The 22,489-nt window shown below is 50.4% G+C and overlaps 3 protein-coding genes across 3 annotated transcripts in view; all 3 read right to left on the bottom strand.

Annotated features, from left to right (window-relative positions):
- LOC116969026 overlaps positions 1-22,489 on the bottom strand; it is a 573,861-nt gene that overhangs the window by 245,996 nt on the left and 305,376 nt on the right. The gene's annotated exons all lie outside the window — the stretch shown is intronic.
- Positions 1-22,489, bottom strand: part of LOC116969039 (ribonuclease inhibitor-like) — a 451,987-nt gene that overhangs the window by 300,020 nt on the left and 129,478 nt on the right. The window lies entirely within an intron of this gene.
- LOC116969023 (zinc finger protein 271-like) overlaps positions 2,744-22,489 on the bottom strand; it is a gene marked incomplete at its 3' end in the record, with an annotated part of 60,051 nt that continues 40,305 nt past the window's right edge. The window contains exons 6-11 of the mRNA XM_033015996.1: positions 21,644-21,654; positions 15,404-16,336; positions 14,989-15,201; positions 12,460-12,542; positions 6,137-6,311; positions 2,744-3,229 (exon numbers count right to left, since the gene is read on the bottom strand). Of these exons, the coding sequence (XP_032871887.1) occupies positions 2,744-3,229; positions 6,137-6,311; positions 12,460-12,542; positions 14,989-15,201; positions 15,404-16,336; positions 21,644-21,654 (1,901 nt within the window). The remainder of the gene's footprint in view (positions 3,230-6,136; positions 6,312-12,459; positions 12,543-14,988; positions 15,202-15,403; positions 16,337-21,643; positions 21,655-22,489) is intronic.

The raw sequence follows: 22,489 nt of genomic DNA, 5'->3' as shown, positions 1-22,489 counted from the left end.
AGAGCAGCTTGTACAGGAGCTGACCAGGGAGAAGGCAAGTCTGGTTGTTCAGTGTCGTGCAATGAACCTGCTTAGATAAAGACAACTGGAGGTAAAGGAGCCATTATTGACCAAATAAATGGCCATTCATTTACAGGAATCAAACACTAAATTGCTTCCATTTGGCACATAAATCCACGACAATGAGATTTAAAATCATGCTATATTGTGAATTCTTGTGTGAATGTTATTTGGACACTTAGGCTATTTAAAAATGTTAAATCTTTTCTAAAGAAATGGATAACAGTTCTGTACTCCCCCAACATGGGGAACATGTTTCCTGCATCTACCCTGTCCAATCCCTCACTAATTTTATACGATTCTATAAGATACCCGCTCATCCTTCTGAATTCCAGTGAATACAAACCCAGTCGACCCATTCTTTCAACATATGTCAGTCCCACCATCATCATCATTTCCTGAGAAGGTTGGCATTTTCTTTCATTCTTGATAACACAACATGAATTCTGAAGAATTCCGAAGAACACAGTCAGGTTAGGAAAAACTTGCTTTATTTGTTAGGCAAGGCACAAATGCGTTAAGACTTTCTTTAAAAAAAACACTTTAAAATGCTTTTAAGTGTTTGGGCCAGTGGCAGCCAGCTGGTACTGTGAGCAGTCGGCTGTGTGCAGCTTGGCTCACTTTTGCATTTTCACTTGGGTACAGTATGAATGAGAAGATGCTGGTACTGTTGCTTGTCTGCTCCTCGACAGGGCCAAGGAGGGCTTATATTAGGAACACTCCTCCATCCGTTTCCCACCACGGATGGCTGACCTGCTGAGTTCTACCGGCAATTTGGAGGGGAATGGCCAGGCGACGTGTCGGGTTTGGACCTTTCTATGGACTCATGGAGTCGGGGGGGGGGCCTGGAAAAAAGAGTTGGGGTCAGGACAGACTCCAGGATTTCATTTGGATGAGGGGAGAGTCTCCTCAAATTGGAGAATTCTGTGTTCATGTCATTGGGCTGTAAGCTATGAGGTGCTGTTCCTCCATTTTGTGTGTCACCTCACTCTGGCAATGGAGGAGGCCCAGGACAGAAAGATCAGTGTGGGAGTGGGAAGGGGAGTTAAAATGGTTGGCAACCGGGAGATTCAACAGGCCTTGGCGGACTGGGCGCAAGTGAAGGTGAAATGCCCGCTGGGTCTAGATACAAGGAACAGCAGATGCTGGTTTACAAAAAGCGACACAATCTCCTGGAGTAACTTGCACCTCTGGAGAGCATGGACAGGCAACATTCTAGGTCAGGACCCTTCTTCAGACTGCTTGATGTGGGGGGTGGAGAAAGTCGGAAAGGAGAGGTGGGAGTGGTCGCCTTAGATTGCCTTCCCTCTCCAGATGCCGCCTGACCCACTGAGTTCCTCCACCGCTTTAGAGGGAATGGACCGACGACGTTTTGAGTCAGGACCCTTCTTCAGACTGATTGGAGAGGGTGGGTGGAGGAAGCCGGAAAAGAGAGTTGGGGGCTGGACAAAGCCTGGCAAGTGATAGGTGGACACAAAATGCTGGAGTAACTCAGCGGGACGGGCAGCATCACTAGAGAGAAGGAATGGGTGAAGTTTCAGGCTGAGACCCTTCTTCAGAAGTGATAGGTGAGAGGGAGGAGACACAAGAAACTGCAGATGCTGGAATCTTGCATAGAGCACAATTATAGATGCACAGAGTCTCTTGCCCTGAGTGGGGGAATCGAAGACCAGAGGACATGGGTTCAAGGTGAAGGGGAAAAGATTTAACAAGAATCTGAGGGGTAACTTTTCAACAGAGAGTGGAGGGTGTATGGAACAAGCTGCCGGTGGAGATAGTTGAGGCTGGGACTATCCCAACATTTTAGAAACAGTTATAGACAGGTACATAGACGGGCCAAGTTTGGAGGGATATGGACCAAATGCAGGCAGGTGGGACTAGTGTAGCCGGGACGTTGATCGGTGTGGGCAAGTTGGGCCTGTTTCCACACAGTATCACTCTATGACTCTAATACATAGTGCTGCAGTAAATCAGCAGGTCAGGCAGCATCTGTGGAGAACATGGATAGGTAACGTCTCACAGAGTGCTGGAGTAACTCAACGGGTCAGACAGCATCTGTGGGGAACATGGATAGGTGAAACCCTTGCCACACTCAGCGCACACAAAGGGTCTCTCCGGTGTGTATCCGCTGGTGCTCCCGCAGCCCCCATGCTCTCTTGTCACAGTGGGAGCAGCTGCTCGCCGGCGTGGGCCCGCCGGTGATGCCGCAACACCCGCGAGCTGTCAAACGACTCGCCACAGTATGGGCAGTCGTAGGGCGGGCCACTGGTGTGCACGTGCTGGTGAGACAGGGCGTGGGAGGCCATGGCAGAGCGCTCTCCACACACCGGGCTGGGGACGGGACGGCCGCCGGCGTGAACCCGCTGGTGGGACAGCAGGTTGGAGGAACGGGTGAAGCCCTTGCCACACTGGGCACAGGTGTAGGGGCGCAAGCCGGTGTGGGTGCGCTGGTGCTCCAGCAGGTTGCCAGAGTGGGTGAAGCCCTTGCCGCACTGGGCGCAGGTGTAGGGGCGCTCGCCAGTGTGGGTGCGCTGGTGCACCAGCAGGTTGCCGGAGTGGGTGAAGCCCTTGCCGCACTGGGTGCAGGTGTAGGGACGCTCGCCGGTGTGGGAGCGCTGGTGCACCAGCAGGTTGCTATACTTGGTGAAGCCCTTGCCGCACTGGGCGCAGGTGTAGGGCGCTCGCCAGTGTGGGTGCGCTGGTGCACCAGCAGGTTGCCGGAGTGGGTGAAGCCCTTGCCGCACTGGGTGCAGGTGTAGGGACACTCGCCGGTGTGGGAGCGCTGGTGTATCAGCAGCCTGGTGGAGGTGGTGAAGCCCTTGCCACACGGGGCACAGGTGTAGGGGCGCTCGCCGGTGTGGGTGCGCTGGTGCACCAGCAGGTTGCTGGACTTGGTGAAACCCTTGCCGCAGTCGCTGGTGTGCACGCGCCTGTGCACCTTCAGGTCCTTGGACGACTTGAAGCCTTTGCCGCAGTCGGGGCAGGTGAAGGGCCGCTCACTGCTGTGCACCCGCTGGTGCTGCCGCAGCCCCTTCAACTGGGTAAAGCTCTTACCGCAGGTGGAGCAGCCATAGGGCTTCTCGCCCGTGTGCACCCGCCGGTGGATCTCCAGCTCGCTCGGGCTCCGGCAGGCCTTGCCACACACGTCGCACTCATAACGCTTCTCCTTGTTGTGCCCCGTCATGTGGTCCTCCATCGAAGCTCAGCCCCTCGAAGCTCGGCCCGCACACCGAGCAGATGGGGGCTCACCTGCACCCTGGCTGCCCTCAATGGCCGCTCACGTCCCCGTCTCTCCGTCCACAGCAACGGCTCCTAAACCCTGCAGCGGGGAACACAGAGGGTCAACAAGCTGGCAAACAGGGCATTACTAGCACATATTGAGTGTGTTGAATCTTGAATCTTTATGGCGGAGGAAACCGTTATATAATTCTGCGCGGCACACTGTCCCAGCGGTACAGTTGCTGCCTCACCTCCAGAGGACCGGGCTCGATCTTGACTACGGGTGCGGTCTGTACGGAGTTTGTACGTTCTCCCTTTGACCTGCGTGGGTTTTTACTCCGGGTGTTCCGGTTTCCTCCAACATTTCAAAGACGTTCAGGGTTGTAGATTAATCGGCCTCCGCAAAATTGCTGAATTGTCCCTAATGTGCGTGGGATAGTGCTAGTGTACGGGGTGATCGCTGGTCGGCACGGACTCCGTGGGCGGAAAGACCTGTTGTTTATACGCTGCATCTCTAAACTAAACTAAACCAAAGAAGGGTGTCGACCCAAAACGCCACCCATTCCTTCTCTCCACAGATGCTGCCTGACCCGCTGAGTTACTCCAGCACTTTGTGTCTATCTTCTCCACAGATGCTGCCTGACCCGCTGAGTTACTCCAGCACTTTGTCATAGAGTGATACAGCGTTGGAAAGAGGCCCTTCGGCCCAACTCGTACCCACAGTCCTAGATCCCTCGGCTCCACACATTCCGCCAGGCTCAGAGTTGTACAGAGTCCTAGTGAGACCACACCTGGAGTATTGTGTGCAGTTTTGGTCCTCTAATTTGAGGAAGGACATTCTTGCTATTGAGGGAGAGCAGCGTAGGTTTACAAGGTTAATTCCCGGGATGGCGGGACTGTCATATGCTGAGAGAATGGAGCGGTTGGGCTTGTACACTCTGGAGTTTAGAAGGATGAGAGGTTATCTTATTGAAACATATAAGATTGTTAAGGGTTTGGACATGCTAGAGGCAGGAAACATGTTCCCGATGGTGGGGGAGTCCAGAACCAGGGGCCGCACACACAGTTTAAGAATAAGGGGTAAGCCATTTAGTACGGAGACGAGGAAACACTTTTTCTCACGGAGAGTTGTGAGTCTGTGGAATTCTCTGCCTCAGAGGGCGGTGGAGGCCGGATCTCTGGATACATTCAAGAGAGAGCTAGATGGGGCTCTTAAAGATAGTGGAGTCAGCGGATATGGGGAGAAGGCAGGTACGGGGTACTGATTTGGGATGAACAGCCATGATCACATTGAATGACGGTGCTGGCTCAAAGGGCCGAATGGCCTACTCCTGCACCTATTGTCTATTGCACCAGCGCCCCGCCATTCACAGTGAAGATCCTGCCCTGGTTTGACTAACTAAACTGCAACATCCTCCCCACCCCCAAACAATATGACCTCCTCCCTGTGGCTCCCTGCCCCTTACCCCTGCCACCTCCTGCTCCTTACCCCCCTTTGCTCCCTCCCCCCTCCTCCCCACCCCCAAACAGTGTGAACCCCCACCAGGCTCCCGATCCCCTTCTGACTCACTTGACCCCTCTCTCTCCCCCACCCCCCAGCTCCCTGCCCTCCCCCATTCATCCCCCTCGGCACCAAACCCACTCCCCCTTGAATCCCTCCCCCCTCCCTTTGCTCTCTCTCCCCAACCTCTCTCTTTAGCCCCTTCTCTCTCGCCATCTCACCCCCTTTCCCTCTCTCTCTATCCCCTTCTCTCACTCTCTCTCCTCCTTCTCCCCTATCGTTCTCCATCTCTCCCCTCCCACCCTCTCTCTCTCTCTCTCTTTCCATCTCTCCCTCCCCACCCTCTCTATCTCTCTCTCTATTTCCTTCTCTCTCTCCATCTCCCCCACTCTCTCCCCCTCTCCGTCCCCTCTCTCTCTATCCCCTTCTCTCTCTCCATCTCTCCCTTCCCACCCTCTCTCTCTCTCTTTATCTCTCCATCTCTCCCTCCACCCTCTTCCTATCCCCTTCTCTCTTTCCATCTCTCCCTCCCCACCCTTTCTCTCTCACCATCTCTCCCTCCCCACCCTCTCCCCCTCTCTCTATCCCCTTCTTTCTCTCCATCTCTCCCTCCCCACCCTCTTTCCCACTATATCCCCTTCTCTCTCTCCATCTCTCCCTCCCCGCCCTCTCTTTCTCTCTATCCCCTTCCATCTCTCCCTCCCCACCCTCACCCCCTCTCTCTCTATCCCCTTCTCTCTCTCCCTCTCCCCCTCCCTCTCTCTCTCTTCCCTCCCCACCCTCTCTCTCCCCCTTTCTCTCTCTCCCTCACCACCCTCTCTCTCTCCATCTCTTCCTCCCCACCCTCTCTCTCTCTATCCCCTTCTCTCTCCCTCCCCACCCTCTCTCTCGTTCTCTCCCTCACCCACTCTGCCCCCCTCTCTCTCTCACCCTCTCTCTCTCTCTCTCCCTCTCTCCCTCCTTCCCTCTCCCTCTCTCACTCCCACCCTCTCTCTCTCTCTCCCTCCCCTCTCCCCTTCTCTTCTCTCTCCTCCTCTTCTCTCTCTCCTCTTTCTCTCTCTCTCTCTCTCTCCCTCCCTCTATCTTTCTCTCTTTCTCCCCCCCTCTCTCTCTCTCCCTCTATCTCCGTCTCTATCGCCGTCTCTATCCCCTTCTCTCTCCCTCTCTACCCCTCTTTCTCTCTCTCTCCTCCTTCCTCCCTCTCTCCCCCTCTCTCATCACACTCACTCGCTCCCCACTATCTATCCCTCTCTTGTTCTCTCTCTATCCCCTTCTTTCTCTCTATCTCTCGCTATCCCCTTCTCTCTCTCCCTCCATCTCTCTCTCTCTCTCACTCCCTCTCTCTCTCTCTCTCACCGTCCAGTGCAAAGGTCTTGGTCCAGTGCGGGTCGGCTCCATCTTGGGGCCGGGGGCATCGCCGTCATTTCCGGGCTGAGTGAGGCCGTCCCGGGGCAAAGGGGCGGGGTCTGTCCGCGACGTCATTTCCGAGGTGATGCCCCTCTCTCCAGAATCCAGCCCGGAAATGACGCATCTGCCGCGGCCCCAAGATGGAGCCGACGCGCAATGGACGGTGAGAGAGAGGGAGATGGAGAGAGATGGGGAGAGATGGAGAGAGATGGAGAGAGAGGGGAGAGTGAGAGATGGAGGGAGAGAGGGAGGGGGGAGAGAGAAAAGGGAGAGAGAGAGTGCGAAAGAGAGAGATGGAGGGAGAGGGGAGAGTGAGGGAGAGATATTTTAAAATGTTAAATCTTTTCTCAAATGGATAGATGTTTAGATCTAGTAATTGAATTTTGTAATTAACTACAGTTGGGTAACTAACTAATTATATGCTTTAATTTCAGGTCATCCAAGGAAGATTGTTTCATATTTGTTTCAGAATGCTTCAATCTATAGGGAGGTTTCACGGCAGTCGGGTCACGACCCATGACCCGTACTGTTGCTACGCTACTCCAAATGGATTACACGCGATGAACTTCAGTATAGATATAGAATTGAAGAGATTTAGTTGCTTTCTTAAAAACAGCTATGTTTTCATTGTGAATTTAATCCATTCATTATCTGTTTTTAATTTCTTCCAGTTTGCTTGACTAAGGAATGGGAGCGCTGCCACGGCAGTACTGGGACATGAATGTTGTTCTATTCTCACCCACCCCGTTTCCTTATCATTTGTTATCAATGCTATCAGGGTCCTCAATTGCGCTGCCCAGTAATAGTATTTAATGTTGGGTAAATTTAGGCCCCCTTTTTGTTTTGGTAGTAACAGTGTTTTGAGTAACTCTAGGTTTCTTATTTTGCTACACAAATCTTGATAGCTCTTTGTCCAACGCTTTGAGTGCCACCCCAGGGACCCCTACTGGCAAAGATGGAAATTAAAAAAGCAGTCGGGGCAAAATATTCATTCGAACAACTTCAATTCTACCAATTAGAGATAGAGGGAGAATCTCCCATCTGAGCATATCTGCCTTTATCCCCTTTTGCAGCTTTAGTTAGCATCGTACAATGTTGAAATGGAGGGGGTGATGACAATGCCTAGGTATCTGAAACCCTCCCTAGACCAATGAAACCGGACCTGATCATTTAGTTGCGAAGGCCATAAACCTGACAGCATCATTGCTTCCGATTTTGAATCATTTATTTTATAACCAGATACTACTCCATATTCCTTTAAAACTTGCATTAGGCAAGACATGGAGGAAATATGATTGCTCACATACAGCATAACGTCATCTGCAAATAACGCAATTTTATATTCCACCCCCCTATCATCTTTAATACCCTCTATATGATCCTCTTGCCTAATGGTTTCAGTGAGCAGCTCTAAACATAAATCAAAGAGCAGGGGACTCAAACTGTCTCCCTGTCTAACTCCCCACTTCAATTAAAAAAACTCAGTGCAACACCCATTCACCCTCACTCTTGACTTTGGATTTAAATATAGTACTTTCACCCAATTTATAAATTTTGTGTGGAACCCCATTTAATTTAATGTATGTTCAAGATAGACCCAATCTACTCTGTCGAAAGTCTTTTGGGCATCTAAACTGAGTAACATTGAGGTCTGTTGCTTCCTTTTTGCACATGCCATGATGTTAAGGACACGCCTGATACTATTAGCTCCCTGTCTACCTGGTATGAACCCTGTTTGATCAGGATGTATCAGTTGTGTATATTTTTTTGGATTCTCTTAGTTAATATAGTGCTAAGTCTCTTTTGGTCATTACATAAGAGGCTTATCGGTCTATAGCCTTCGCATCTAGTGGATCTTTCCCTTCCTTATGGATGACAGAAATTATAGCCTCAGCCCATGATTTAGGTGGGTTACCTTCAGACAGGGCATAATTATAGACTCTGGCCAAAATCGGAGAGAGCTTGTACGTCGGAGGAGGAGCCATCTTGGTGAACGGCTGCTAGCAGCAGCCGTCCGTCTTAAATTCGTTTTTTTTTTTAGTTTTTAGTGAGTCCTGTTTTTTTGTTTGTAGGGGATATGGTCTTTTAATGTGGGGGGGTAGGTGTTACTTTATTTATAGGTCCCTACCTGGTCGGTGTGGCAGCCTTTTTCCGGGCTGCCCGTCGACCCGTCGTCGTGGCCTACCAGCGGGCTTGGAGCGCCGTTTCTTGGCGGGAACCACCCAGCACCTCGGCCTGCGTGGCGGCACTGCATTGGAGCGCTGGAGCGCTGGAGCGGAGCGGGCGATGCCTTGCCTGGGTCGCCGCGCTGGAGCTCTGGCGAGCTGGACTGCCGTGAGCAACATCTCCGGGCTGCGGGTTTGCGGAGCGGAGAGACGGCGTGCGTAGAGGCGGCAAGGCGGCAGTGAGGAGAGCGGGGCGCCGACTTTTTCATCTGGAGCCTAGGAGCGCCAAACCGGCGTGGCCTTGTCGGCTTCGGCAGCCGCGGGCTCCAACCAAGAAGCGGCCGTTCCAAGTGGCCCAGCCGCCGAAAGGACTCTCCCGACGCCGGGGCAAGACCACCCGGTGAGAACGGCCAGGGTCATCGGGCCTCCGTACAGGCAACTGCGGTGGCCCCAATAGGCCTGACTTTGGGGTGAACATGGGGTGGGGACTGGACATTGTGCCTTCCTCCACAGTGCTATCCACTGTGGGGGGATGATTTTTTTGTCTAACTGTAGTCTTGTAGGTCTGTGTCCAAGATGGCTGCCGTGAAGAGAGAGTGGACGCTGGCACGATTTGGTTGCCGCTGCTCTCTCTTCACACTGTGTTTTTGATTTTCTGTTTTTGGATTGAATTCTGTTTTTAATTTGTGTCATTGTGATATCTTTAATTACTTGTTTTACTCCGATTATATGTTTTTATTCCGATTACTATGTAAGGTGTCCTTGAGATTTTGTATGAAAGGCGCCCATTAAATAAAATTTATTATTATTATCTATCTATATTACTAATAGTCTGATCTTGACCGCTTTTAGCCGACTGTGGCGCGATTTCTGAGAGAACGCCGCAACCTACGGCCGTCATTTTTGGCCACCTCGCTCAGAGCCCCCCTCCGCCTTCCGGGACCAAAGGATTTTTCCCATCGATAGAAAATGAGAGAGATATTAATGTTTTTACAAAATTTCCCATTCTCTCTGCTTCCCCCTGCTGGCGGCAGGGGGAGGGACTATAAAATCCGGAAGTGTCGTGCCTCACTCAGTCTCTGCCAGACCCAGGAAGCGAGAGGGTTACGGCTCTCTGAGCTGTGAATAACACTGAACGCACGTCTACTCCACGGTGAGTCCCCTCGATGCGGGTGTTGCCCAATTGTTTACATCGCCTTTTTATTTTTAAAAGGTTGTATTCACAAAATGAATTTTGATAGTCTGGTGGCTGCTTGCCCAATAGTTTGCCTCGCCTTTAAAAAAATGTTTGTGTTCACAAAATGAATTTTGGTTGTCAGGTGGCTCGTTGCTGCCCTATTGTTTGCCTCGCCTTTTGTTAAAGGTTTGTGTTCACAAAATGAATTTTGGTTGTCAGGTGGCTGCTTGCTACCCAATTGTTTGCCTCGCCTTTTGTTAAAAAAAAGTTTGTGTTCACAAAATGAACTTTGGTTGTCAGGTGGCTGCTTGTTGCCCAATTGTTTGCCTTGGCTTGTTTTTTTAAAATCGTTGCAACAGTTGGCTGCCAGCCCAAGAATCCATTCGGCCCACAATGTCTATACTAGCCCTCTGGAAACCAGTACCTTTGGCCCGCAACAACCAACACTAGCGCAACAGAAAGCCCCGCCCCCCCCACTGGCGAGCAATATTGGAATTGGTGGAGAGGTGGGATATTGCATTGGTGACCAGCCCTCCCGTGTGATGCTGGGACCCAACGGGTCCCACTTAGTCTAGTAACACTTATAAAACTCTCCCGGAATCCCATCAGTCCCCGGGGACTTGTTATCCTTTAATATTTTAATTACTTCTTTTATTTCCTGCTCTTCTATTTGTGTTGTCATATTTATCGCTTCTTCTTGGGAAAGGGAGGGTATATTTAATCCAGAAAATAAATTTCTAATCTTTTCCTCCTTATCTATGATTTCGTAGAGTCGTATAGTTGTTCAAAAAAGGATGCAAACGCTTCTGCAATTTCTCGTGGTTGTGAAACAAAATTTCTAGAGGTCGGGTCTGAAACTTTGGAAACCACTCGATTAGCGCAGCTGAAATGCCACAAGGCGACTAGCCCTATTTCCCTTCTCGTAGTATTTTTAGTTTAAAAATCGCAGGGCTCCTTCCACTTTGTATGTTAAAAGCTCTTCTAACTCATGTCTTTTTTGTTTTAGTTCGTTTAAAAGATTCTTATGTTTGCTGTTATTTTTATGTTCTACTTCTAATAACTTTATTTTACTTTACAGGTCAGATTGCTTCTTCAGCCTGTTCTTTCTTACTCTACTCGATATTTCGATCATTTTACCCCTTATTACTGCTTTCGCGCCAACCTAAAGAGTGGATGGTGTTACTTCACTGTTATCAAAGTACTCTTCAATACAATTCCTAATTTCCTGAGTCACTACAGTATCGGTCAATAAAGAAATGTTTGCTCTCCAGTATTTAAAGCACTTTTCTGTTCCTAGCTCCAGGATGAGAATTATGGGTGCATGGTCACTGATTGTTATTGAGCTTATATTACATTCTACAACTTTCTGTCTATATTGTCTGGGGACACAGAACATATCTATGCGTGTGTAGCTCCCGTGCACGTTCGAAAAGAAGCTATAGTCCCTCCTCTTTGGGTTTTTATGTCTCCATTGGTCTACTAATCCTAACTCCCCTTGCATGTTACTTAGTGTTTTGGATTTTTTTGCTTGATTGTACTCATCTGGTAATCTATCCAGCCACCCATCGAGAACAGCAGTAAAGTCTCCACCAAGTATTATCATACCTTTGCCGTTTTCTGCAATTATATTTGCAATGTCTCCAAATAAAGAGTGATCATCTTCCGTTGGTGCATAAATATATTTAGTATTGATACTTCCTTCCCAGTTATTGTGCCAATTGCCATTACGTATCTCCCCAGTGTGTCTTGGAGCACTTTCTCTACGGGAAAAAATACATTTCTATTGAAAAGGATGGCCACCCATCTCCTTTTCCCATAGGAGGTGCTAAATACCTCACCCACCCACTCTCTTCTAAGCTTTTTGTGTTCGGTTTCCACCAAATGAGTTTCCTGTATCAATCCGACTCCGCATCCTAGGTTTTTGAGTTGGCTCAGAATTGTTCTTCTCTTTATAGGGCGATTTAGACCATGAACATTATAACTTACTATCTTTATATTAGTTATTATCCATCGTTGTGTATTCCACTAGTTGCTTTCTGTACCATTTTTGTTTCTTACTCTGGTTGGCCTGTGAATGTCCGCTATACTCACAATACGATTTACTGGACTGTGATGCTGTGGTATTACTCCTTACAAAACAGAACATTTGCAAAACAAACAAATCAGTGGACATTAGAACTTTGCACACAAGATGAGAGAAAAAAAAGTATACTTCCTACCTAACCAACCCAGCTGGACACCCCGAACAAACTGGTGCGCCAGCTCCTCGTAAAATAGAGAAGAGATGTGACTAAGTCTCTCCTGGGTTAGCCCACTTGTGTGTGGTTGCAACTACGCAAGGTTGCTCAAAATCCCACTTTGGGAATCCTAAATTACAGTTATAAACAAAAATAAATGGCAGGTATAGCCCCCCCCCCCGTCCGAGAGAGCCCCCCTCAGTCCCTCTCTTAAATAGTGCATTTAAATCAAGTAGAAAAATAGAATACAAAACCAGCCTTATACGTACTATTGAACATGGCATAGCTAGCCTTCGTCAAAACACAGCAAAATATATGTACATATTATTTTTCTGCTTAGTTGTGTCAATAGTCTTTTGCTGTCATTTTACAGTAGGACCCACGTTTCTGTAGTTGTTTCAAACCTGTCTATAGTCCTTCTCTTGTGATGCCCAGGATGGTGCGAAGATCATCCTCTGACAAATTTGCCATTCCTCTCTGGCTTTATTAGTGACCACTGACCAGTGGTCCTGCAGCAACTCTCTGTTCAACTCATCTCTGGATGTGGATCCCCATCTTCTCCAGTGTGTGCACTGCCTCAATCAGTGTCTTGAAGGCCTTAACTCCGGAATCTAGGAATATCCTGAGCTGCAACGGGAATGGAGACTTGGCTCTGATATTTTTCTCCCGCAGTTGCTTAATCACCTGTCATACCTCCTTGCGCTTTCTCTGGACATCTGACGAGTAAACTTGGTGAAAATAAACCCCTCATATTTTATCTTTCGTTGCTTCCAAGCCTGTTGAAACACAACATATTACGTGTAATAGTCCAACAATCTGACTATTATGGATCTTGGTGGGGCTTGCTCCGCTCTCGGTCTGTCTGCGAGGGACCTGTGTGCTCTCTCAATATGGATAGTTAAATCTTCTGGGAGTTCTAGGGAGTTCTTCAATAGTTCATTTACAAACTGAAGTATGCCCTTTTTCTCCTTTCCCTCTGTAACTCCGTATATCCGCAAATTCTTACGCCTCGCTCGATTCTCCAGATCCGAGCATTTCTCCGCTAGCTTAGCCTCTCTGTGTAGCAGGTGCTTGATAGCCCTCTCGTGTCGCATTCCCGTCTTCTGTTAAACTTACTCTGTCCTCCATTTCCTTCAATTTCCCCTCCAACTTTTCAATTGGAACCGTTATGTCCTTCATATTATCCTCCACTCTCGCTAGTCTCTGTTTAGTGTCTTCTGAAGCCTCTTTGTGTTCTTTTCCCAGCTCGCAGACAATTAGCGAGCCTTCCTTGTCGGACTCACCGTCGTCATTGCGGAGTCAGTCGGCCTCTGTCCTTCATTTTCCTTTTCCCCCGCGCTCGGACACTTTATGTCAGCCCATCATGTTTGGGTAGTTGCCGACACACCTATATCACCGTATGCCTCGATATTTCTTTTATTTATGGCTGCTTTGAAGAGCCTCTCGGAGAGCAAGTCGGCGACAAAGCTCTCACTCTCATGGCGTCACCGGAAGTGGGGATGTCAGTTTAATTTGGATGATTCAATGTTCATGTCATTGGGCTGTAAGCTTTGAGATGCTGTTCCTCCAGTTTGCGTGTCACTTCACTCTTGCCATGGAGGAGGCCCAGGACAGAAAGACCAGTGTGCGAATGGGAAGGGGAGTTACAATGGTCGGCAACCGGGAGATCCAGCAGGCCTTGGCGGACCGAGCACAAGTGTGGGGTGAAATGCATGCCTAGTCTAGATACAAGGAACAGCAGATGCTGGTTTACAAAAGGAGACACAATCTCCTGGAGTAACTTGCCCCTGTGGAGAGCAAGGACAGGCAACATTCTAGGTCAGGACCCTTCTTCAGACTGCTTGGTGTGGGGGGTGGAGAAAGTTGGAAATGAGAGGTGGGAGTGGTCGCCTTATATTGCCTTCCCTCCACAGATGCGGCCTGACCTACTGAGTTCCTCCACCGTTTTAGAGGGAATGGACAGATGAGGTTTTGAGTCGGGACCATTCTTCAGACTGATTGGAGAGGGTGGGGGGAGGAAGCTGGAAAAGAGAGATGGGGCTAGACAAAGTGATAGGTGGATACAACATTCTGGAGTAACTCAGCGGGACAGGCAGCATCTCTAGAGAAGGAATGGGTAACGTTTCAGGTTGAGACCCTTCTTCAGAAGTGATGGATGGGTATAGGTGAGGGAGACACAAGAAATTGCAGATGCTGGAATCTTGCATGGAAGCCAATTTAGTTAGATGCACAGAATCTCTTGCCCAGAGTGAGGGAATCGAGGATCAGAGGACATGGGTTCAAGGTGAAGGGGAAAAGATTTAATAGGAATCTGTGGGGTAACTTTTCAACAGAGGGTGGGGGGTATATGGAACAAGCTGCCGGAGCAGGTAGTTGAGGCTGGGACTATCCCAACGTTTAAGAAACAGTTATAGACAGGTACATGGATAGGACATGTTGGAGGGATATGGACCAAATGCAGGCAGGTGGGTTTAGTGTAGCCGGGACATGTTGGTCGGTGTGGGCAAGTTGGGCCGAAGGTCCTGTTTCCACACGGTATCACTCTATGACTCTAACAAGAAGTGGTGCAGTAACTCAGCGGGTCAGGCAGCATCTGTGGAGAACATGGATAGGTGACGTTTCACAGAGTGCTGCAGTAACGCACTCTATGACTCTAACAAGAAGTGGTGCAGTAACTCAGCGGGTCAGGGAGCATCTGTGAGGAACATGGATAGGTGACAGTTCGGGTCGGGAACCTTCTTCAGACTGACACTATGTAAACAGGTGAGGGGGTGATTGGCAGATGAGTGGAGTAAGTGACAGAGGCGAGGGAAAACAAGGCGATAAAATGGTGTGAGATAAGGGGAGAGGAATGTATATGTGCAGCTTTAAGGGACATTGGTCAGGTAGCATTTGGAGTGTTGCATACAGTTCTGGTCACTCCATTACAGGACTGATGTGGAGGCTTTGGGAAAGGTGCAGAGATGGTTAACCAGAATGGTTTAAAAACAAGGAACTGCAGATGCTAGTTTACAAAAAAAAACACAAAACGATGGAGTAACTAAGTGAGACAGGCAGCATCTCTGGAGAGAAGGACTGGGTAACATTTCGGGTTGAGACTGAGGAGGGTCTCAACCAGAAACGTTATCCATTCCTTCCAGCATTATGTGTTTACCTAAACAGCGCCTATCCACGTGACGGTGTGCCAGCAGGCTGGTGGAGGCTGGTGTGCCAGCAGGCCTTACCGCAGAGCGGGCAGGTGGAGGGGCGCTGGCCAGTGTGGACTCGCCGGTGCTCGAGCAGTTGGTCAAGGTGGGTGAAGCTCGTACCACAGGACGGGCAGGGGAAGGGACGCTCACCACTGTGGGTACGCCGGTGCTGCCACAGGCTGGACATGCGGCTGAAGCCCTTGCCACACTCAGCGCACACAAATGGTCTCTCTCCGGTGTGTATCCGCTCGTGCTCCCGCAGCCCCCATGCTCTCTTGTCAGTGGGGACAGCTGCCGCAACTCCCGCAAACTGTCAAATTACTCACCACATTACGGGCTGTCGAAGGGCTGGCCACTGGTGCACACGTGCTGGTGAGCCAGGGCGTGGGAGGCCATGGCAAAGATCTCTAACACACCGGGCTGGAGACGGGATGGTCGCCGGCGTGCACCCGCTGGTGGGACAGCAGTTGGGTGGAGCAGATGAAGCCCTTGCCGCACTGGGCGCAGGTGTAGGGGCGCTCGCCGGTGTGGGTGCGCTGGTGCTTCAGCAGGTTGCTGGATTGGGTGAAGCCCTTGCCGCACTGGGCGCAGGTGTAGGCGCGTTTGCCGGTGTGGGTGTGCTGGTGCTTCAGCAGGCTGCTGGACCATCTGAAGCCCTTGCCGCACTGGATGCAGGTGTAGGGACGCTCGTCGGTGTGGGTGCGCTGGTGTTTCAGCAGGCTGTCGGAACGGGTGAAGCCATTGCCGCACTGGGTGCAGGTGTAGGACCAGTCCCTGGTGTGGGTGCGCTGGTGTTTCAGCAGGGTTCTGGACTGGGTGAAGCCCTTGCCGCACTGGACACAGGTGTAGGGACGCTCGCCGGTGTGGGTGCGCTGGTGATCCAGCAGGCTGTCGGAGCGGGGGAAGCCCTTGCCGCACTGGGCGCAGGTGTAGGGACGCTCGCCGGTGTGGGTGCGCTGGTGTTTCAGCAGGTTGCTAGAGCTGGTGAAGCCCTTGCCGCACTGGGCACAAGTGTGGGGACGCTCGCCGGTGTGGGTGCGCTGGTGTTTCAGCAGGTTGCTAGAGTTGGTGAAGCCCTTGCCGCACTGGGCACAGGTGTAGGGGCGCTCGCCGGTATGGGTGCGCTGGTGCTCCAGCAAGTAGCTGGACTGGGAGAAGCTCTTGCCGCACTGGGCGCAGGTGTAGGGACGCTCGCCGGTGTGGGTGCGCTGGTGATCCAGCAGCCTGGTGGATCTGGTGAAGCCCTTGCCACAGTTGCTGCAGGTGAACGGCCGCTCCCCGGTGTGCAGCCGCCTGTGCAACTTCAGTTCCTTGGACCACTTGAAGCCTTTGCCGCAGTCGGAGCAGGTGAAGGGCCGCTCACTGCTGTGCACCCGCTGGTGCTCCCGCAGCCGCCACAACTGGGTAAAGCTCTTGCCGCATGTGGAGCAGCCATAGGGCTTCTCGCCCGTGTGCACTTGCCGGTGGGTCTCCAGTTCATTCGCCGTCTTGAAACTCTTGCCACACTCCGTGCAGTTGAAGGGGCGTTCTCCCGTGTGCTCCCGCCGGTGGGTCTCCAGCTCGCTCGGGTACTGCCATGCCTTGCCACACACGTCGCACTCATAACGCTTCTCCTTGTCGTGCCCAGTCATGTGGTCCTCCATCGAAGCTCAGCCCACACACCGAGCAGATGGGGGTGGGGCTCAACAGCACCCTGGCCGCCCTCAATGGCCGCTCACATACCCGTCTCTCCGTCCACAGCAATGGCTCTTAAACCCTGCAGGAGGGGAACAGCGGGTCAACAAACTGGCAAACAGGACATTACTAGCACATATTGTCTTGATCCTGACTACTGGTGCTGCCTGTGCGGAGTTTGTACGTTCTCCCCTTGACCTGTGTGGGTTTTTACTCAAGGTGCTCCGGTTTCCTGCAACATTTCAAAGACGTTCAGGGTTGTAGATCAATTGGCCTCTGCAAAATTGCTAATTTGTCCCTAATATGCATAGGATAGTGCTAGTGTACGGGGTGATCGCTGGTCGGCGCGGACTCCGGGGGCCAAAAGACCAGATTCCGTGCTGCATCTCTAAACTAAACCAAAGGGTGTCGATGTGATACAGCGTTGGAAAGCTGCCCTGACAGGCAACATTCTAGGTCAGGACCCTTCTTCGGACTGCTTGGTGTGGGTGGTGGAGAAAGTTGGAAAGGAGAGGTGGGAGTGGTCGCCTTAGATTCCCTTCCCTCTACAGATGCGGCCTGACCCACTGAGTTCCTCCACCGCTTTAGAGGGAATGGACAGACAACGATTTCAGTCAGGACCATTCTTCAGACTGATAGGAGAGGGTGGCGGGGAGGAAGCTGGAAAAGAGAGGTGGGGCTGGACAAAACTTGGCAAGTGATGGGTGGACACAAAATGCTGGAGTAACTCAGCGTGACAGGCGGCATCTCTAGAGAAAATGAATGGGTGACGTTACATGTTGAGACCCTTCTTCAGAAGTGATAAGTGGATATAGGTGAGGGAGACACAAGACACTGCAGATGCTGGAATCTTGCATAGAACACAATTTAGTTAGATGCACAGAATCTCTTGCCCAGAGTGAGGGAATCGAGGACCAGAGGACATGGGTTCAAGGTGAAGGGGAAAATATTTAATAGGAATCTGAGGGGTAACCTTTCAACAGAGGGAGGTGGGTGTATGGAACAAGCTGCCCGAGAAGGTAGTTGAGGCTGTGACTATCCCAACGTTTAAGAAACTGTTATAAACAGGGACATAGATAGGCCAAGTTTGGAAGGATATGGACCAAATGCAGGCAGGTGGGACTAGTGTAGCCGGGACATGTTGTTCGGTGTGGGCAAGTTGGGCCGAAGGTCCTGTTTCCACACTGTATCACTCTGTGACTCTTACACAAAGTGCTGCAGTAACTCGGTGGGTCAGGCAGCATCTGTGGAGAACATGGATAGGTGACATTTCGGGTCAGAACGGCTGAGTTATTCCAGCACTTTTTTTGTCTATCTTCTCCACAGATGCTGCCTGACCTGCTGAGTTACTCCATCACTTTGTCATAGTCATAGTGATACAGCGTTGGAAAGAGGCCATTCGGCCCAACTCATACCCGCACTCCTAGATCCCACATCTCCACACATTCCCCCAGCTCCCCGCCATTCAGTGAAGATCCTGCCCGTGTTTGACTTCCTAAACTGCAACATCCTCCCCACCCCCAAACAATGTGACCTCTTCCCTGTGACTCCCTGCCCCTTATCCTTGCCGCCTCCTGATCCTTACCCACCTTCGCGCCCTCCTCCCCTCCTCCCCACCCCCAAACAGTGTGAACCCCCATTCAGACTCCCTACCCCCTTCCTTGACCCCTCTCCCCCCCCCCCCCTAGTTCCCTGCCCCCCATTCATCCCCCTCGGCACCAAACCCACTCCCCCTTGAATCCCTGTCCCCTCCCTTTGCTCCCTGTTCCCCCGCTACTCACTTCACCCCTTTTCCAACTCCCAGCTTCTCCCTCCCTCCCTCCCTCCCCCCGGACTGTCTCCTGTCTCTCTGACCCTCTCCCCTTATTCCTGCCCCTCACAGATCTCTCTCTCTCTCTATTTCTCTCCCCTTGTTCTCTCTCCCTCCCTCTCACCGTCAAGCAAGTGCGGGTCGGCTCCATCTTGGCCGACGCGTCATTTCCGGGCTGAGGCCGCCCCGCAGCCTGAGGCGCAACGGGCGGGGCAGCGACGTCATTTCCGGGCTGAGCCCCTGCCCGCGCGGTCTCTCTCTCTCTGTCTCCGGGGCAACGGGCAGCGGGCCTGGGCCTGGGCCTGGGGTCGGGTCTGTGCCGGGTCCCGCCGCCGCCGCAACACGACCATCAATCTCGGGTGGGGCTGATGGGTGGGCGCCGGGCGGCCGGGGCGGTGGAGGAGTCATGTCGCCGCTGGGGAGACTCTCTATCTCTCTCTCTATCGCTACCTCTACCTCTGTCTCTATCTTTCTATCTCTTCTCTCCGGTGCAGAGTCTGGGCCATTTTATAAATAACTGTAACAGCGACTGCGAAGAAGTCTCTCGGTCTCGGTTGATTCCTGTGTTGGTCGCGATTCACATTATTACACATTATTACACTCCGGCCAGACATGGTCCTGTGGTCCACAACAGCCAAGTTGGCAGACGTTGTGGAATAGACAGTTCCATGGGATACATAGATACATAGAAATTAGGTGCAGGAGTAGAGGCCATTCGGCCCTTCGAGCCTGCACCGCCATTCAATATGATCATGGCTGATCATCCAACTCAGTATCCTGTACCTGCCTTCTCTCCATACCCCCTGATCCCTTTAGCCACAAGGGCCACATCTCACTCCCTCTTAAATATAGCCAATGAACTGGCCTCAACTACCCTCTGTGGCAGAGAGTTCCAGAGATTCACCACTCTCTGTGTGAAAAATGTTTTTCTCATCTCGGTCTTAAAGGATTTCCCCCTTATCCTTAAGCTGTGACCCCTTGTCCTGGACTTCCCCAACATCGGGAACAATCTTCCTGCATCTAGCCTGCCCAACCCCTTAAGAATTTTGTAAGTTTCTATAAGATCCCCCCTCAATCTCCTTAATTCTAGCAAGTATAGGCCAAGTCTATCCAGTCTTTCTTCATTTGAAAGTCCTGACATACCAGGAACCTTCTCTGCACTCCCTCTATGGCAATAATGTCCTTCCTCAGATTTGGAGACCAAAACTGTACGCAATACTCCAGGTGTGATCTCACCAAGACCCTGTACACCTGCAGTAGAACCTCCCTGTTCCTATACTCAAATCCTTTTGCTATGAAAGCTAACATACCATTCGCTTTCTTCACTGCCTGCTGCACCTGCATGCCTACTTTCAATGACTGGTGTACCATGACACCCAGGTCTCGTTGCATCTCCCCTTTTCCTAACCATTTAGATAATAGTCTGCTTTCCTGTTTTTGCCACCAAAGTGGATAACCTCACATTTATCCACATTATACTGCATCTGCCAAACATTTGCCCACTCACCCAGCCTATCCAAGTCACCTTGCAGCCTCCTAGCATCCTCCACACAGCTAACACTGCCCCCCAGCTTCGTGTCATCCGCAAACTTGGAGATGTTGCATTCAATTCCCTCGTCCAAATCATTAATATATATCGTAAATAGCTGGGGTCCCAGCACTGAGCCTTGCGGTACCCCACTAGTCACTGCCTGCCATTGTGAAAAGGACCCGTTTACTCCTACTCTTTGCTATGGGATGATGGTGTTAAAGAAGCTTATGAGGAAAAAGACAAAGTACTCTGAACAGGCAGCTGAAGCTGCCCAGAATGGCAGGAAGACCAAGATTTTCCCAGTTGAAGTGGGATGCAGGGGATTTGTTGCTACATCTACGACCAGGCTATTAAAGAAAATGGAGGTGAGGGGTTGCTCCCTCCAACAAGCAATCAAGTCATCATCAAATTCTGCAGAAAAAAGCAGCAATTGGATTTGGATCAAAAGGAGAGATAACAATTGGGTTTGCAAGATGTAGACAGGAGGGTATGGAATTGTGAGAGGTGTAACTGGGACGCCAGGTCTCACCCATGAGCCCTCTGGAGATGTGGGCTTATCAATGAAACGTCAAAGAAGGAGGGTGCCCACCTGATGACCCCGATGACGTACCTCCACTCACCACTCCACTCCCACTGCAAATAGCAAGAATGCCGACTTATTACAGGGATTGAAACATCAAGTCCTATTAGCTCTACTGTTGCTAAACAATCACTCTCCCCCCACTCCCCTCTGCATGTTATTACTCATTTCTGGCTTAGTTAGTAGTAAACTATACTGCAATGCTAATGCAGTAAAGTAAGCATCAATTATCTCTAGCGTAGTAGGGTTAAAACCACGGTGCTCACCAAGTCTTTGTTTTTTCCAGCTTGCAGAGACCACCTGCCGAACTCTTCCCGACTGGGCAACGGTTTTCCAGTTTCACTATCGCTGTAGCTTCATCAGGGAAAGAGATCTACTTCTAGCCGGTAAGGGGTTTTAAAGAGTAGGTTGATGTCCCTCCCTTTCTGGGTTTGCCCCTCCCATGTGCTGAGTCCTAGAGTTCAGGTTCAATTTGCTTCAAACAGATGACAACACAAAAGTTAGTAATACAGTAACGTCTTTATTTCGCCAGGCGGGTGTGGGAGTCAACTCTCACAGTATTGAAAATACAGACTACAGAGTCTCTCTTTCCCCACACACAGAGTTAATGTTCAATCAGATATATTTATACCCTAATAATCAGCAATTCGGCAATTCTTTATCTTACAAAGCATTGTACAGCCTCTTGCCTGTTCGTGTTAGTGTGCTGTAATCTCGATAGTGTTGCAGAAGAAAGGCAAAAACATTCATGTTTTTGTGCTGTACTCTTGCTAGTGCAAGTGCTCGGCTTTACTTAAACTCTTTAACTACTTACAAGGCAGACCCTTTAAAAATAGGTCATTAGAAAGAAAAAACAATTTCAAATTGACAGATATTTTTCTGAGATAAAGGCATTTCCAATTCTCATCCGACACCTCAATCCAAATCCCACATGGCCAGTGTACAATTCAGATCTCTCTTGAATTCAATTCAAAAGGTAAGAAATAGGAAGAAATTAAACTTAAGGTCACCAATCTTAATGCCAGGTCACGCAGCGAAGAAAATGAACAGTCTCTTTGCTGAGCCACATCCGCTGCTTAATAAAACATGTTGACTTGGACTAATCCTTTTACTTCTATCCAAATGCCCCATTATTACCTCTTTAATAATTGACTTCAGCATCTTTCCGACCGCCGAAGTCAGACTAACTGGTCTGTAATTCCCAGTTTTCTCTCTCGCTCCTTTCTTGAAAAGTGGGATAACATTAGCTATCCTCCAATCCACAGGAACTGATCCTGAATCTATTGAACATTGGAAAATGATCACCAATGCGTCCACTATTTCTAGACCTCCCTGAGGACCCTGGGATGCAGACCATCAGTCCCGGTGGATTTATCATCCTTCAGTCCCATTAGCCTACCCAATACTATTTCTCGCCTAATGAAAATTTATTTCAGTTCCTCTACCCCCTTAGATCAGGTACATCTGTTTACTCCTACTCTCCAGTACATCTGGGAGATTGTTTGTGTCTTCCTTAGTGAAAACAGATCCGAAGTACCTATTCAACTCTTCTGCCATTTCCTTGTTGCCCATCGACCTGGGTGTACGCACATGACTGTGTGGCTAGGTTCAGCTCCAACTCAATAATTAAGTTTGCTGATGACACTGTGGTGGTGGGCCTGATCTCAGACAACGACGAGAAGGCCTACCGGGAGGAGGTGGCTGGTCTAGCACTCTGGTGTCAGGATAACAGCCTCCTCTTAAACGTCAAAAAAACGAAGGAGCTGATCATGGACTTTAGGAGGGCACATCATCCGAGGACGTACACTCCATTGAGGATAAATGGGGATCCTGTGGATAGGGTGAACTGTTTTAAATATCTGGGAGTCCACATCTCCGAGGATATGACATGGGCATCACACGCCTCAGCACTCGTGAGTAAGGCAAGGCAGCGCCTTTAC

The sequence above is a fragment of the Amblyraja radiata genome (assembly GCF_010909765.2).
Source record: "Amblyraja radiata isolate CabotCenter1 chromosome 42 unlocalized genomic scaffold, sAmbRad1.1.pri SUPER_42_unloc_2, whole genome shotgun sequence".
Lineage (NCBI taxonomy): Eukaryota > Metazoa > Chordata > Chondrichthyes > Rajiformes > Rajidae > Amblyraja > Amblyraja radiata.
The sequence above is the reverse complement of the archived record's forward strand: the minus strand, read 5'-3'. Positions and strand labels throughout refer to the sequence as shown.